Source organism: Neophocaena asiaeorientalis, unplaced genomic scaffold (genome assembly GCF_003031525.2).
Source record: "Neophocaena asiaeorientalis asiaeorientalis breed wild unplaced genomic scaffold, Neophocaena_asiaeorientalis_V1.1 scaffold258, whole genome shotgun sequence".
In the NCBI taxonomy this organism is placed as follows: Eukaryota; Metazoa; Chordata; class Mammalia; order Artiodactyla; family Phocoenidae; genus Neophocaena; species Neophocaena asiaeorientalis.
This window is the reverse complement of record NW_020172591.1, coordinates 2,949,796-2,967,788: the sequence shown is the minus strand read 5'-3', so window position 1 is coordinate 2,967,788 and position 17,993 is coordinate 2,949,796. Positions and strand designations below refer to the sequence as shown.

General features: G+C 47.2%; 1 protein-coding gene across 2 annotated transcripts in view; it reads right to left on the bottom strand.

Moving 5' to 3' along the window:
• Positions 1 to 1,325: 1,325 nt before the first annotated feature.
• The window catches only part of NRP2 (neuropilin 2), a 117,529-nt gene continuing 100,861 nt past the window's right edge, over positions 1,326 to 17,993 (bottom strand). For both annotated transcript variants that reach the window (XM_024738349.1, XM_024738350.1), the window contains exons 16-17: positions 6,849 to 6,899; positions 1,326 to 4,802 (exon numbers count right to left, since the gene is read on the bottom strand). In XM_024738349.1, coding sequence (XP_024594117.1) covers positions 4,498 to 4,802; positions 6,849 to 6,899 — 356 coding nt within the window. In that variant the 3' untranslated portion in view covers positions 1,326 to 4,497. The remainder of the gene's footprint in view (positions 4,803 to 6,848; positions 6,900 to 17,993) is intronic.

The window sequence follows — 17,993 nt, the reverse complement described above, 5'->3', positions numbered from 1 at the left end:
CCCAAATCCTGTAACATCAGTAATAAATAGCCATGTTTTGCAAATATGAACTCAAGTGACCCAAATATTATACCTTTAATATCTAGTAATTCTCTGTCAGAGCTACGTGTTTATTGCCTTCATTGAATTTACCATAAGCAATCCTTACCTTTTGTGCTTGGCTGTCTGCTTTCCGTCCACTTCACTGGAGTATAAGCTCCAAGAGCTTACAAAATCGGGAAGTGCTCAAAAACATTTTTTGAATAAACGATTGAACCAAATGTGAACAGAGCTTCCAGATGGGGGCAAATTCAGCTCTGGTTCACAGCTTTGAGTCTCCCGTGTGTGGGGTAGTGGGAAGTTCATAGTAAGGCTTTTCCTTCCTCATCCTCTGGAAACTTGTACTACCTAAGAGTGTACTTGACCTCCTTTAGTTTTCTCTGGCCAAAGTCTAGTTTGTTTTGCATTCAACAACCCATAGGTGAGAAGGCCCTAATCATTTTGTGAAGCCAGGCTACTTCTCCTTTCTCCTAGACCAGAGGTTCTTAAACTTGAAGGTGCCTAAGAACCCCCTTGGAGGGCTTGTTAAAATGTAAATGTCTAGGTCCTCCTCCCAGAGTTTTTGATTCAGTAGATGTGGAGTCCGAGAATGTACACCTCTGACAAGTTCCCAAGTGAGGCTGATGCTGCAAGTCCAGGGACCACACTTTGAGAAGCAATGTATAGACCTTAAAATTACCAGAGATATTGACAAGCAAATGTTTGAGCAGGAAGGCAGCAGCAGAGTCAAAAATTGCAAGGGACTGGCGATGTCTACGGAGGAGGAATGTGTGTAGGGATCACAGTCTCGGAAATCTACCAGGCAAGGCTTTGAGCTAAAGTAGCCCACCTGGCCAGGTAGTCCATGACCCATCTACATCATATTTTCACCTTATAAAAAGCCACTAGGGCTTCCCTGGTGGCGCAGTGGTTGAGAGTCCGCCTGCCGATGCAGGGGACACAGGTTCGTGCCCCGGTCCGGGAAGATCCCACATGCCGCGGAGCGACTGGGCCTGTGAGCCATGGCCGCTGAGCCTGCGCGTCCGGAGCCTGTGCTCTCGCGTCCTGAAAAAAAAAAAAAAAAAAAAAAGCCAGCTAGCCAATCTACCTACTAACTTCACATAAAAGTGCTGAGAAACATTGTCCCAAGAGAATGACCAACCATCCTGATATGGCTGGGATTGAGGGGTTTCCCGGGACACGGGACTTTCAGTGCTAAAACCCAGGAACGTCTCAGGCAAACTGGGATGATTTGGTCACCCAGAACCCAAGTCTCTTTGTCTCCAATAAAGAAACACGCAGAAAAATATCTCTGGTATAATGTTTATTTAAATAGTAATCTTAAAAAGGCTTTATACAAATCATATAAACACAGTTTGACATTGTTGTTTATTTTTTACATTGATGAATCACAGTAAAAGCTCTCAAGTTCCCTTGATCTGGCTCAGCCAGAGAATGGTCAAATACCTTTAACTGCAAACCTTGGAAAAGTTAACCTTCTGTGTGACAGTTTAACTTTTCCCCTTGTTTTCTTGCCATTCATGCTCATTCCTCGGACCCTCATCCCTGTCAACTCCCCACCTCCACCTAAGAGAGGAAGCAGCCCTGTGGCCCTGCTGACCGCCTAGTCCGGGAGAGCGTGGAGGTAATGTGTCATTCAGTACAAGGCAAAAAAGGAGATCAGTACTGTGAGTAGGGTTTCCCAAAGGGAAGGACTCAAGGAGAGGGGTCAGCTAGCCTACCTGCAGATAGAGACAACAAATGCACCGGGGTGTCCCCTGGTCAGGTTATAATCAGGTCCCACTGTCTTTCTGTCTTCCAGCAGACCAGCCTCCAGTGCTGGTGAGGTATCTACACGCAGCCCTGGATGCCCTGCTTTTGTTCAGCATTTGGAGCCCACGCGGGGCCTCAAACCAGCCAATGGTGAGTATGGATACAGGACTTCAGACGGATACAGGTCGAGTTGTACATAACTTAGAGGTGAACTGCAGGCCAGAGGCAGGGCTGGTCTTTGGGGAGTTGTAAAATGGCCCAAGGGACACGAGAGGGCCAGGACCTCCGGCGTCGGCTGTGTGTGTGTGTGTGTGTGTGTGTGTGTGAGACTGCTCCACGCCGCATGTGGGATCTGAGTTCCCCGACCAGGGGTTGAATCCGTGCCCCCTGCTGTGGAAGTGCCAAGTCTTAACCACTGGACCGCCAGGGAAGTACCCCTCACCCCACCCCGTGTTGGCTTTTGAACTCTCTTCTTCTGCAGGCTAACTCCGGAACCCCCTGGACTTGCTAGCTTCCTGAACACTGAGTTACACGGAAAGCCGAAGAGGAAGGTGGGCTAATTAACAACTTGCTTCTGCCACACGCCCAGCTCAGGGGGGCCCTGAAGCTAAACCCTTGGGCTTGACAGCTTTACTTTTCACCTCTAACTACCACTGTGCCAACGAGTGCCGAGATCAGCGGTGACTCTCGGGCCCTAGGTCAATGTCACAACAACATCACTGAGTCCCACGTGACCATTCACATACACAGTAGATACAGAGAACTCAAAGGCTGGCAAAGACACACACACAAATGAATAAATAGCTGTTGGCATGAACTCTCCCTCTCTGCATACAGAACACTGTGACATTACCACCTGAACTAGCGTTTCCATAAGTTATCATGTAAAGGAACCAGCCAGGTGAACCTTCCCCTTTCACCTGGGTATGAAACAAATGAAATTGTGGGTGACCATAGCAGCAAAAATGGTCCGACAGTTTAACCACTGATAAACAATAGGCCGGGCATACTGTCTGGGTCTCAAATGTACTTCCAGCACGCAGGCAATCCTTAGGCGTTACTACAAAGTCAAGATTTGGATCCTGACGTGGACAATCTTATCCTTCACACGGTTTCATGCGATTCCGGATGCCTCCCCTTCTAGAGCAGTTGAGAGTCATCTAGGGCTATGACTAGCACTCGGGTGGCAGGGCTTACTCCATCCGGAGGATCAGCTATGCGGGGGAAACTGGGCGTGGAGCCGCTGGGTCAGGGAGGAGGAACAGAGGAATGCCTTAGCTTGTATGGTATTCACTGATTTCTACGTAGAAGGAAAATACGTTTTCTTCATTTTCTTTCAAGGCACTTAATAAAAAAATACATAAATGTGTGTGTGTGTGTGTAAGAACACAGGTCTCTCTGGGGTTGAAGCAGAATTAGCATTTTGGTCCGTAGTGCTTGCAGACTTCTGGTCACAACCAGCTCACGGACATCCTAGTTCTGATGCTTCTGAAAGGTTGAGGTGGTGGCTGTCATCCCAAGGAGAAGTCAGTGTTTACCAGCCTGTCGGAGAGATGGATTTATCACAACGTCTCTTACGGTCCTCTCAGCCTTTGCATAATCCCAGAGGATGGACTTGTTTTGCTCTTTCCACTGTTCTCCTTTCCGGCCAGTGGTCGCCAGTTACATCTCACTGATGGAGAAACATACTAGTAGCCTATATTTCCCCAGCCCCATCTCAGAGAATATCAGATAATGCTGTTTCCTGGGGCTTAGAGACCTGACAGATGAGCGCATGTGTGTATATGTGTGCGTGCTTGTGTGTGTGTGTGTGCGTACGGTGCATGTGTGTATGTGTGTGTGCACGTGTGTATGTTTTAGAAGAACAAGGAGGAGGGAAAAGGAAAAGCAAAACCACCACCAGAGGCCCCACAAAGTAGCCTCACAGCCACAAATTCCGGGTCTAGATTGAATGAATGGCTCCTATTCACAAAGCACGTTAAGGTTTGTCCGCTTCTAACACGGAGGCGCTTCTATGGATTTTGACGTGTGAAGTTTCCTTTCTGGTTTGTTTTAAATCTCACGTAAGAAAGAGCTGTTCATGCTGACCCTAAAATGGCAATTTTCCCCTGGATACAAAAAGTTAAAGGCAACAACACCCTACTGAAATGCTAGGACTGGAAACGGCAGCTTGTCAAGTTGGCTGGCAGAAGCTATACCACAGCAAATCCCGGAAGTCATAAGACCATCAGAGGATGGGCTAAACTGAACGGCTTTGTTCTGGAATTTTTTTTTCTAAAGATGGAAAGTCTGAAAAGATCCTTTGCTTTCCAAGTGTTGATTAGAAAGAGAAAGCAGAGACTGTTGATCCCTGCTCTGCTCTATACTGGAAAAGTCATTCTCTTCTGCCTCTTGAGTTGCTCATAGACCAAAGAAATATAATAATAAACTCACAAACAAAATAGAACTGTGACCCCCAAAGAGACGAGCTCCTGTCTTTATCCCAGCAATGATTCACCCACGTGGTCCTCTGTGGGTCACAACCCCCCGAAAGGCTGCATCTCCCCTCCTCCCTCGACTTGCCTGTCTGTTCTGTCCACACCTTCAGTATTCTGGATCGGTTGGATCAAGATTATGGCATTCAGTTTCCAAAGGAAAAAAAACTGTCATCTTCACTAGCCCCTCTTGCTGGAATGAGACGTCAGATGCGATTTGGGTGCACATCCGTCAGGCCTCCGAGCAGCATTTCTGGTGGTTCATCTTGACCTTGTGCTTGAGGCCATCGTAGAGCTCAAAGTTGTAGTTCTCCAGCGTGGTGCAGCTGCGGGAGCTCAGGCCTGAATAGGAACACGTGCAGTAGAGCAGCAGCCCTGCACACGTGGCCCCCAGGAGGACGCCCAGCGAACTCATGGCGATGATGGTAATGAGGATGGGATCCAGGGTGTAGAGCCAGCTCTTTTCTTTCTCAGCCAGAGGAGCCCCAGACCCGGAGGTAGGGGAAGAAGAGTTGCTCCAGTCCACCTCGTACTCATCTAGGACATAAAGGACACGGGAGACTGAATGCACTGCTTCTTTCAGGGTGAAATAACTGAGGCTCCCCCCGCCCGGTTCAGAGGTTCTTCAGAGCCCAGGACTAAGCTGTAGACTCTTGGAGCTACATGGCTTGGCTTCAAAGCCCAGGCCTGCCTCATCCTAGCTCTGTAACCTTGGACAAGTTATTTAACTTCTCTTTGCCTCAGTTCTCTCGTCTGTGAAATAGCGTTACTAATAACCTCACTGGCTTGTTAGGAGGTTTAAATGAATTAACATTTGCAAAGTGCTCGGTGACCAGCACATAGTAAGTATGGTCTAAGGATTAGATACTTAAAGAATCTGATTCACATTAGGTAAGCTCAGATTCTCACAGAAGCTTCAGGGAGCCTTTGGAGCGCCTGGGGCGGCCCTGTGTTCTGGGCACCCTTCTTTCTTTGCCTCCTCGTCCCGACTTCCAACTGCTTCAGTTTACATCAAAGAACAGGCTGAGGCTATTTTCACACAATGAGTTTCCCAAGCTAGCATTCCTGGCCATCCAAGCAGCAGATTTTTTTGAGCCATCAGACCTCTCGACCTAAATCTTAACCTTACTGCTATGTATTATGTGTCCCAACCCCCTACCCGCCCCCCAGAATCAGATGTGGAATTCTAACCCCTAGTACCTCAGAATGTGACCTTATTTGGAGATAGGGGTTTTACGGAAGTAATCAAGTTAAAATGAGGTCCTTAGCGTGGGCCCTAATCCAGCATGACTGGTGTCCTTATAAAAAAGGGAAATTTGGAGACATAGATTTCTGTGGTTGAAGTCATCCAGTTTGTGGTACTTTGTTATGGCCACCCCAGCAAACTAATATACTTATATTTCTGTAGTGTGGCCAAGGCATGACCATATTCATGGAGAATTTTGTGGGATTTCCTAATAATTCCATGAAGAAGGCAGGGTGATATTATAGTTTTAAAAAATAGATGAGGAAACAGAGGTTTTAAGAGATGAAGTGAGTAGGTACCACGAGTTCCCAGAGTTCACAAGCAGTTAAACTAGGAGTATAAATCAGGCTTTCTCCATCCACATCCTTTACTCTTTCCACCCCATCTTAGGGCTTCTGCTGCTTGATCTATGGCAGCCTCTCTGTGAAGGCCAGTTGTGCAGTTTTGCCCATAATAGGAACGTTAGACCGGGCTTTGCAGGGAGAGTCTGCAATCAGTTAACAAGGTGCTGTTTGGGTTAGTCACTCTGTTTCTATAGCTACACTTGAAGTGTTTGATTAAGGTCAGGTTTAAAACAGCTGCTCTATAAACTGCCCTTCTTAAAGGCATCAATCTTGGTCTAAAGCTGTTCTTTGAGGGGAACCTTGGTGATCTCTCTTGGGGATCAACTCTGGCACTCAGAGACTCCCAGAGAGACCTGCGTTGCTCTGAGTCGAGGGAAGGTATTACATCTGCGTGTTTGCTCAGTGTCCTTCCAGTCAGGACTCTTGCTTCAGCCTCATGAAGTATGTGTATTTGAAGTAGGAAAATCGAGCTTGGAATAAATATGATAACATGAGATGGGCAGTGTGGACAAGAAACCTAAATCCTGCAACAAGCCCCAACTCGGAGTCACGGACAGTGTGAGAAGGGTTCCTGAAAGCCATGGAATTGGAAACCACAGCAGGCCTGAGAGAATATTCACAGTGACGCTCATTTACTCGGCCCTTTTTGGAAGGAGGTCAGTGGGTTCAAGCAGAGACATGTGTAGAGAAGCCCGGCTTTCACTTCTAAAGGGCTTATTCAGATTTGAAGCTCATCAGTGTCGAAAGTTGCCCAAAGTAGGAGACCTGTTTCCAATTAGGCAGAGGGAACACAATAAACTTTCTAAATCGCTAAATTTGACCTTGAGAGAGCAATTGATAGTTTCTTCACTCCTCTCTGGATTCTTTTCACTTATATTCCTGGCCGATAGCTCTAAATTCTGGCCCTCCAATACCCCGGACATTATTTTTGTTTTTGTCTTTATAGCCAAACTTGACTGCCATGATTATCTTCTAAATCACAGCAATACTCACCATCAATTTCATCCTCGTAGCCCTCTCTCCCATGTATTTCTGGGATGTCCACTATAACAGAAGAGAAAACAAAACAAATCAAGTTATAACAAGTTCTACTGCCGTGGCCAAAAGGCAGAGATGTTACCTTGGTGAGATGACCCCCCAGCACTGCAGGCAGCTAGAGTCACCCTCTGCTTCTAGGTCAGTTAGTATGTACATTACTGGATGCTTTCCCCTTCAAATGATTTGTCTTTACTTCCAACGATAACCAGAAGAACAGAAACAATAAGAAAGGCCTCTAGCGCCAAGTAAATGCTCCCGTGTGTCTTTATAGTGACTGTTGTTTACAACCGACGTAGGTCTGAGTTTTATCTAAGGCACCTTCGGTGGCCTCTCATGTCCGTCATCAGTTGCCATGACTACGATGTTCATCTGAGATAGCGAACTGCCCCTCCTCATATGCATGCATCTAAGTGGGCACAAAGTATGAGTCTTTCTCCTCTGGATTTCAAATAAATGTAAAGTAATTTAAGGAAATCACATTTCATCATTACATGCTTTAATGTAGAACTAGAACTGGAAAGAATGTTATAACGCCTGTCCACCTCCACGTCTGTGCTAATATCCCTTCTCTCTTCTTCCCAGTCTATTTTTCCCATTGGCTTTCTTCACGGTGTAGAATAGATCAAACATGGGCATCCAATCTGACTCACCCAGGCTTGAACAGAGCTAAGTTAATTTACTCTGAATTTTCTCCAGTATTATCACTGTCTATATTTTTCTTTTTTTATGATAATCTTTTGGGGAATGGGGAGGATAATTCAGGTCTCTATTCACCATGTTGTCCATCTTATAGAAATCAGAGCCAATGGAAACTACCTGTATAAAATGGTAAAACACTAAAAAAGAAATTCAAATACGTGGTGAAGAAAACAGTCTTATCATTTCTTCCTGTCTCACAAGTTAATTATACCTGTGTCTGCTGTCAGGTCAAAATGGCTCCAGTGAATGTATATGGCCCTTCAGGAGTTTCAACCCCAAGTCAGGTGAACTACCTCGATGTCAGCACTATAAATTTATATTAAAAAAATCAAGGCTTAACACAAACCCCAAATTCCAAACAGCTAGCGTATCAAACAAGAGGAACACAAGAACTTCAGACCAGCCTGAACTTCTCCCTCATCTGCACAACACCTCGGGGAAGATCTACGTGACTAAGACCTGAACTGAGGACCAATCCATCACTGCTGTACCTGACATTCAGTCTTTCCCTGGAGACAGTGGTTTTCATCATGTTCGAAGTCTTCTCCATTCCTGGCCAAAGTGCTAAAGCACATTCTCATCCTTTTGGTCGCCAGTAAGGGATGCGGAAAACCACTTGCTAAGACCCTACTTGAAAAGATGGTTGCCACGTGGCACCAATCCTCCAAAAATCCAGCCTGTTCCTGGCATGTTTATAGCACAACAACTGGTACCTGCAGGCCATGACAGCTTCCCCACCTCAATGCCCAGCCCCTGTGTTATTCTCCAGGACTCTACAACGCAGGCTGTGTCCTTGGAATGAAGATGTAAAAATGAATCAACAAGAGGCAGGTGGTGTCTGTCATAGGGATCAAATCTGGCTTGTGGAAATCAACCTGGAGTTGTTTTTTTTTTTTAACCTTATGAGAAAAAAAAAAACATGGAAGAAAACCATCACATTTCCAACAGTTAATCATTTTTATGGGATGCTCATATGTCAACAGCTTCACGGTTAAAAGATGCAGAACATTGGATAAGAATATGTGGATTAGCCCAGGACGAAAACCGCGGGGCTCCTGCCAGTGACTTTTGGGCCTAATCCTGTTCTTGCTTTTAGGGATTCAGTCTTTGCCAAGGATGTGACAAATTCTTGGAGGCTAGAATACCACCTTGCTCCATCTCACACCCTCAGGGAAGAACTCTTAAGACACTATTGATCATGGGCTGGAAAGGAGTAGATGTAGCATTGATCTCAGTGGAAAATGGGTAAGAGGATGGTAATGACTATGAGAACATTTTGTCCCAGGAGATCACAGAGGACAGAGGACTGGATGAGATGACCTCCCAAGAATAGGTCCATTTTTAAGGTTCTATGAAATTGATTGCCCAGATGTGGCTGAGATTTCTGCCCCTGGAGGATCAAAGCCTCCTTCAGGTGAAGAACACTTTAGAGGCTTGACTTGGCTTTTTGCGTAATCACTGCTCCCAGGAGTTTGGGTGAGTGGGAAGGGATCAAAAAAAGGATAAGTTAATCAACATTTTCAAAAGAGCATCTGTTCACGAAGGCTTAAAGAAAGAATGACACACTGGGGAAAACCCCAGTAAAGGGAACATTAGTACGAAAAGCAATTTACTTTGATAGCAATTTTCTCTAGTCCCCTTGCTAATATTCTTGATATCTGTGTTTGATTAAGAGCTTGCTTTCTCAGAAGCCTCTTTGCCCTGCACGGGTCACTCTCCCTTTCTGTTGAGCCCAGGAGGTAAACCTCAGCCTGTTTCCTCTGGATGCTGGCAGGGAGGGTGGATGTCCACTGGGTCCCTGTAGTTCTAGTGAAAAAAAGGCAAGGGCGGGTTGGACGGAGAAGGGGTGACCCAGGAGCTCAAGGCAAAGAGTGGAGGAGGCAGCACCTCCCTGGGAAGGGGACATGACAGCCACAGGATGGAGACCTGGCTGGGGAAGTGAGGTAGATGGCAAAAGACGGTGGGGACCAGGGACGTGGAATTAAATTTTTTTTTTAATGAGGAAAAACTTGGAGAGGACCTTCCAGGACTCTGGGTGTGTTTGTGCATGGGAAACGGATGAGAGAGAATGGAATGAGCCCCACCTTTAAGAGAACACAGATCAGGAATATGGATCTTCCCACCCACACAGACTTCCACTTTCAACCTTTGTCCTCACATGACCCTGTTTCCTTCTGGGCACCTGTTCGGATTTAAACTCAGATCAGTCTGACTCCAAAATCTGAATTCCGACACTCAGTATTGTATTAGGGCCAGAGGACACCCTCTCCCCTCGACTCCCCCAGGTGTGCACTCAAGCAAACCCCCATCATCATCCCTAACCCATTCCAGCAAGGGTGCGCCCTGTCTTCATCCTAGTGGGCTGGATGCACAGCCCCTGGCTGCTTGCCTGCATTGCTGGCTCACCACTTGGATGGGAACTCACGGAGACTTCTCATGAATGTGAGGATGCCGTGATCTGAAATTTGGGACTTCACATTTTTCCATGATCCCCAGACAGGGAAGGCTGATTTACATTGTTCTCCAAACGGCAGTTTTCACTTACTGACTAACCAACCGATCAACCAACCCTCACTTATTAAGAGGGTTGACTACGTGCCCGGAAACCACACGGAGGAGTTTGGGAAAGGAAGATGTACGGGACCCGGTGTCCACGATCGAGGCCCTTCAGTGTGATTGGGAAGCAAGGACTCACCCATGCCAAAATAGCATAAAAGAAAGTGGGGGTGGGGCTTCCCTGGTGGCGCAGTGGTTGAGAGTCCGCCTGCAGACACAGGGGACGCGGGTTCGTGCCCCGGTCCGGGAAGATCCCACATGCCGCGGAGCGGCTGGGCCCGTGAGCCGTGGCCGCTGAGCCTGCGCGTCCGGAGCCTGTGCTCCGCAACGGGAGAGGCCACAACAGTGAGAGGGCCGCGTACCGCAAAAAAAAAAAAAAAAAAAAAAAAAAGCGGGGTGCTGTGGAGGGGACTCTAAGTGCTGACGAGTCTGGGGCAAGGACTGGGCAGATGAGGCTGTGCCAGGGCAGGGAAAAAATGTGGGAGGGAGGAGGAGACAGCTTTGGAGTGGAGGCTGCTGCAAGGGGTGGCGACGGCCTCAAGCACGGTACCTGAGCCTTTTTACTCATACACTGATCTCTTGGTTTGGGGCTTGTATTCATTTTTATCAGATCCACTGAGCAATTCAGAGATTGCCCGGCCCGCTCACAAGTCAAATATTCTCCAGCATCCTTGTCAGTACATTGCAACACTACAGCACAAATGGGGAACAGCCACACCCAGCCATGAGCTCTGCCTACTCTAAAAAGATGTGATTTTCCCAGAAGGGTCTGGAGCACTGCCTGGCACTGTAAGATCACACATGCCATGCGAGATAAATGCCCCAGACACTCCAACCTGTAAACGGAAAACTCCCCCTGAGTGTGGTTTAGGTCTAAAACAAGAACGCCCTCTCTCATTTAGAGTTTCCTTCCCACCCTCTCTCTCTCTTTACACACACACACACACACACTTTATCTTTTCTCTCTCCCTTATTTTCTTCTTTTTTTTTTCTCTTAAATTAGGGTCCTTTGGGGTTAGTTTGCTTTTCTGCAGTTACAGAAAAATTTCGACCTTCCCTTTCACCACATCTCCTATGCCGTGGCTGCTGTGAGTATATTTTCATCGACATTGTTCTGTTTACTTTCTACATCAAAAAAAAAAAAAAAAGAGCCTCTCAAGATAGTCAAGAGAGTGGGGAGTGTACCCCAAACCACTGGCTACTTTTAGATAAGTGATTTAAGACCATCCGTCCCTGGATCACTTGCACACCGATCAGGACACCAACGCATGCTGGCTTTCTCTGAAGAGTCCCTTCCAGGCCAACTCCAAGCAGTGGCTTAAAAGGGCTGGTGGAAGCTGATGACAGGCTGGACATCCAGAATGTGTAGCGGACACACTCTAAGGCCGGTACCCGAAGGCAGGCAGCACGGAATATGGAGGAGCGCTAGACTGGGAGCAGGCTTCCTCCTTCTCCCCTGAGCTCTGCCACTTCGCCCAGGTGTGAGAGCCGGGACGAGTCTCTGACCCTCCCTGGGTCTCAGCTTGCTCCTCTGTAAAGTAAGCACTGATGTTCCTTCCTGCTTGAGAACTCATCTTTACAGGAAGAAAATGAGAAAGCTCTGATGGCCTTTCTGCTGAGGCTTCCCTGAAAAGGGCGGCTGGCTGTAGACAAGGCAACTTCAACAGAAAAGGGCTCGCCACCCGTCTTCACCCCGGGTCTGTCCTCTCCTGGAGGTGGTCACACCTGAAGGCATCCACCTTATGGTGCCCGTGGAAGGAGAAGACCATGCAAAGGACAGGTGAAAGGAAGCCATGAGGTTCCATGTTTTCCATACTTGCTCGTTTAGCTTAGGAACCAGTCCTGCTAAGGGGCAGCTGAGGAACTGACAGAGCTAGTAAATGGTTCCCCAAGTTTGAAGCCTCCACCTTAGCTGAGGCAGGGCTGACAAGACCTGGTGAGAAGCCAGTTAACCCACACGTCCACTCAACCCGCCAAACTGCAACCAGCCTTTAAAGCAAGGATTGAAGAGATGCCTACAGAGGAAATCACTGAAACCATTCACTTTCAAGGATACCAGGGGTCATCGCGTCTTCTTCAAGGAGGAAGAAATTGAGGAAGGAGGGTAGAAAAATGCAGTAAGTCATTGAAGAGCTCGGCAGTAGAACTGAGAGTCAGCCACCTTTTCGACACCTTGTTTGGGGCTGTGATTTATTTGGGATTAGCTCTTGGCCACTTAGAGCCCTTGTTGAGTTTGATTCCAAGTTCCCGAACCCCCCGAGTCAACTAAATCACACTGGACCTTTCAGATGGGAGTAGCCTTCAGAAAATTCTCTCAGTCACTTTGTTCTGGTCCCAGCAGGAGACAAAACACTGTGATCTAAATAAATGAGAAATCATGAAGGACTAGCAGATATTTCTTGGCCCTTCAACGTGTTTAATTCAGTTTAATATTTAGTATTGGCTGAAGGTTCCTACTCCCCACCACACTTAATTTCCCTAATTCAGTTTGTTCATCCCCTGTTGCTAGAAGGAGCCAAAAGTTCAGATGTAGATCGAACGTTTGCCAAAGCTCCTCCATTAGAGTCAGGCTACTTGAGAGCCATTCATCCCGTGCTGGGTTTGGCTTGAGTTTAGAAACACCACCAGAAGATCCTTTACCGTGGGTTTTTTATCTCTTGGGCTATAGCCAAATCTATGCAAAGTCATGGAAAAAAGTATATATTTTTTTAAGTTTTCAAATGGTTTCAAGCTGGAAAAGAAAAGGGGGCTCGGTTTGCGATACCAGAAGACTTTGAACGTGATTTCTATTATTTTTAGTTGAATAATCAGGAGGAAACACTAAAAAGAATTGGAAATACTGAATGCAAATGAGAAGGCTGTGAAATGACCTAATAATACTTCCAAGTACAGAGGTAGATGAGCAGCTGAGGCCAGAATGGCTCCACTGAGCCCCAACGATGGCGTGAAAATAAGAAAAAGGAGGCGCCACAGAAATGCGTAGTTATAAACATAGGCTCCATGATTGTGTAGGCTGGAAAAAAACCAGTAAGGCCGAGGGAGGAAAATTCTGGAATCTTTGCTTTGCCCTAGGTCTTTGAGAAATCAGAGATATTCTCCATTGCTGTAAGTGGGTATGTCCACAAGGAAGAGGGCCTTCTTTTGTTGGCTACCTTCTCTGAGGGTATGAAGGTGGGAAAAAGAGAAGTTCGGAGAAAAGTGTCCCCCTTCCACTGCATTCTTGATTTTTTCCTGAGATGTTAGGAAAAAGTCTCATATCTTCACATTTCAGGGAGTTTGCCAATAGGCGTTAACATTTCTCCTCTCCTCCAGTCCCAAGGTTCAAGAAGTGCATACATGGAAACACTGTACAGGTGGAGAGGTTTGGTATTACCTGGGACAAGTGAAAGGATGGAGGAGAAGAAACAAAACTGCATGCATTTCCAATGTGAAAAGCAATGTCTTCTTGAAGATTGTCTCTCTATGTTGTAGGTCCTTGGGAAAAAACTCTCTACACACATGTATCTCACCAAGAGAGTTTGCTTAACTTAAAAGTTGGGCTCTTCTGAACACAAGGATCCATGACCTTGTGATAAGATTTTAGGGCTTCCAGAGAGGTACCTCTCTCTGCCCATTCAAGAGATGATTTCCCCCAAAAGTTTGCTGGTGGCTGACAACTGTGGTTATAACAAAAGAGAGTAATTCCTCCGACCTTAGGTTTGGTCTCCTGTAAAAATGCAGCTACTTGGAGGAAGCAAGCAATGAAGCCTCTGTGTTGGGAATCTGATGGGCTCTTCTGGCAGGAGGCCTTGGTGGAGGGAGGTGGAGAAAGTGCAGGAATGCCAGAGAGAAGAAAAGGAGCCACCGAGAGAGGGGGCAGCTGCAGAAAGGGGAGGGTGGAGGTTGAAGATGAACCACACCCGACCCAGAGGTAGATAGGTAGGTGGAAACAGGTCCTTCTTGGGGAAAGAGGAGGGGACGGTGGCCCTGTGAGGAGTTCAGAGCCCGGAAATGATGACGGCGGTGAGAGCTCAGGGCTTCCCGTGGACACTATTCCCGAGCTCGCGATCCTGGTGTGCAGTTGGCCGAGGCCGGTGAGGCACCTTGGGGGCTCCTTTGACAACCCACGTCAGCCCCAGTCTCCGTCCTAGTGACTATCTTCCCACCTCGGTACTAGCTGTCGGAAGTGGCCCAGACAACGATACGGAAGACCACAAGGCCCTCAGGGTCCTTGTATCCCTTCTCCCAGCCCCTTGGTGGCAGTAGGGAGATGCAAAGAAAGGAAAAGATTCGTAACAGACTGTGCTGAAACGAGCCTCAGTAACCAGCAGGCCGACTGAGAATAGGACTTCGGTCAAGGCCACCTCAGGCTCAAAGCGTTCTCCGCATTCCCTTCATCACTGGAGTTGGCTGCTCTCTAGCGAGTTCCAAAATCCAGTCCAGCATCCGGTTCATGAGTCCTGACGCCTGAGAAAGAAACTGCTGCTGCTGAAAGCCAAGACGTGGTGCCCTATCATTCCCGTTCTGGATCAGAGCCTTTGCCTTCGGGTGTGTCAGTTAATGATACTAAAAGGGTTCAATTTTGCACAATTACACATAGAAGACAAAACAAGCTTGTGTGTGTGTGCACGCCCGTGTCTCTCACCCACACCTCACTCTTGCGCTACTTTTTCCCCTGAGCCACCAAGAGTTATACCCAAGCCTCAAGCCCTAGAGGCAGCAGTCCTGGATTTCTGGCAGGCTGGAGAAAGCTGGCAAAGCTCATATATGGCCGTCACACTATCCACTACGCTCAGTGTCAAAGTCACATTACTTTGACCCCTTGGTCTAAACGCACAGTAGAAACAAGGGGAGCAACTCTTAGAAGAAACGGTGTTTTGAACTAATGGCTCCCTTGGCTTCTCTTCTACTTGTCCTTCCTCTCTGGAGCCACTTGGGGCTAGCAGCTTTGCCTGCACATTGAAACCTCTCACTGGAAAGCCAACGTACTTCCTACTACCTTTCCTCGGGTCGCATTAGCCCTGACCCTCCTCAGAGAGAAGCTGCCAGGAAGGCCTGCTCCTCTCAGGGCCGTTACGGGGCCCTTGGGCACAAGGCCACAGGATTAGGGACTTCCTGTTGGCACGTGGCCCACTTGCGGCTGTTGGAATATTTTTGTCTGCAGCGCAATAACGTACACTGACCTTAAAGGATGTTTTTGACGCGAATTTTTTAGTAGAAAACATAAGTAAATAACAGCAAGGTACGGCACAGTCACTCTTTGAAGAAACCAAGTGGAACTCGTTAATCATGGAGAACAGGGCTCTGCCTGCTGAACCAGGGATAGAATTAACTCCCGCGCTACGGTGGCCACAGCTCCAGCGAGCTGCATCTCATAGCCAAGGCTCACATTCTCCGCAAATCAGCATTAAAAAAAGTCCCTGTGATTAAAATTCCCTTCAACTAAAATTGTCCTCAGTCTTCCCTTTCCCTTGCAAGCACTCCGCCCACTTTACAGAAAGAGAGAGAGATAGTCACAGAGATTATGTGGCTTCTGCACATGACAGGCGATATAATGCAGGGTGTCCACTGGTTTGTTACCCTCTCAAATGGGGGCAGCTTCATTTTAAAGGTAAAACTCAGCATCTATTAAAATGTAAACAGGCACACCATTGCACCCAGATATTCTATCCCAGAGAAACTTGCACAAAGAGGCAACCTCAAGGATGTTCACTGCAGTATTGTTTACCATAGAAAGAAAACCTAGACACAACCTGAATGACCACCAGTAGGGGAGCAGTTAATAAACTGCGGTACAGCGACATGATACGAGATGCTAGACAATATCCGAAAAGGATGGGGTAAACCTATCAGTGTGCAACAAAGTATCCTAAGGCCTTTATCAAATGGAAAGAAGCAGGTCATCCAGCACAGTGAGCAAATGTTGATACTATTTACACAAAACCAAACCAACCCCAACGAAAGCACACTGCGTAATTAGAAACGAACAGATACGTTTGTAAAGGTATAAAACAAGGCCTGGAAATATATACCTCGAACAATTTCTCGTGGTTCCCTCTGGGGAGGGGGTTGGGACTGGTTAGCAATGAAATGAAATGAACTTCTTTTTAGAAAAATTATTTGCACTCTTTGAGGATATAGTCACGTATAACTTATAAGTTAAAAAGAAATGAAAAGAAACCTAACCAGAGACCATCTTAAAATTTTCCCCAACGGCCTTTTTTCAGTATCATAATGACTCCGGTCATGAGCCACCAAGAATAGGTGTTTTCCCCACCCAGGGCCAGTCTTGTCTCCAGCACGTCTGTTGCTGACTCTTCAAATGGCCTTTCCTATTTCTTGGTCCGATGCCATGGGACTTCAGTTTTATTGGGAGCTTGGAGGTCAGTGACAGCAAAGCCCAAGAACAATTACTTTACTGGAAAGAGAACAGAAGGATTCTGGGTGTCCTGTCCACTGGGCTTGGGGCAAGAATTGTTTCTGCTGTCTGCCCTGAAGCACCAAGATTCTGCCCTGTGCCATGCAGAGACCATGCTAAAAGGGGGTTTTCTGTTTGGCAAGTCCCCAAATCTTGTATCTCTTCCATGCTTAAGTTTGGGGCCAAAAGGAACTCCTCCACACAGTGCAAATGTCGTCTGGCTGAGGCCTGTGGCCTGACGCCTTCTAAAGGCGCAGGTTTCTGATTATATCGAACCTCGAGGCATACCCCAGTGCACCTGATCTGTGTCAGGCTTCATTAAATCCTACACTGTTCCTCGCTGTTAATTTATTTATATAAGCCGATCTTTCCCCTGCTGATTATAAGACCACTGGCTGGTGTTTCCCTCTCCCCTCCTTTTCCTCTGGTTGGATTTCTTTTGTGTTTTCTTTGGGCCGTCATTGAAGTGGATGAAAGGCAAATTACAGCTGCAAGAGCCCCAGTGATGCACACGATCAAAGAGAGAAAACAAGCCGCACCTACAGATCTGCAGTTCGGCTCGGATGTGGAGCCCATAACACGGACAAATTAAAACTTAAAAATGAAGCTCTTTTCATCAGAGATTACAGAAAGGCCAACAATGTTCGTGCAAAACAACTGCAGTCAGTGAAGAGAGGTGATGAAAACAAACACAGGGCCACGGCCGATTGGCCAGGCTGCGGGTATCTGGGCTTAGGAGGGCAGAGTCTTGCTCCAACCGCAAGAACGCACATTTAAACTATCATAAGGCCAGGTAGGAGCCAAGACAGACGATACTGGGCCTTGACATCTGGTGCTTATGACCCATGGAAATACAATTTCTGTAACATTTATGCTTGGGTTAGGTCTGAAATACCATACTGATAACAGTGCTGTGTTTGACGCCTAAGATCAGAATCGTAACAGTCTGCTATTTTGGGGAAGAGAGAGTGCACGTAGAATAAGCCTTGGGATCAGAACCAAGGTGGGAAAAGCAATGATGAAATTCTCAAAGGTGGCTCCCAAAGCAGTAATGCTAACGAAGCATAAGCGATGGCTAATTTCATTCACTCGGGCAAGTTTGGTCCCAGGACAGCTCGTGAAAATGTTGACTGAGCCTGGCTCTTTGCTGGAAATAAATGCTTCTGAGATGCTTTCACTTCATCTTTTGCTAATGGGAACAAATGTCTTTAAGAATGGCCAAAGGGGGTTTCCCTGGTGGCGCAGTGGTTGAGAGTCCGCCTGCCGATGCAGGGGACACGGGTTCGTGCCCCGGTCCGGAAGGATCCCACATGCCGCGGAGCGACTGGTCCCGTGAGCCATGGCCGCTGAGCCTGCGCGTCCGGAGCCTGTGCTCCGCAAAGGGAGAGGCCACAATGGTGAGGGGCCCGCGTACCGCAAAAAAAAAAAAAAAAAAAAAAAAAAAAAAA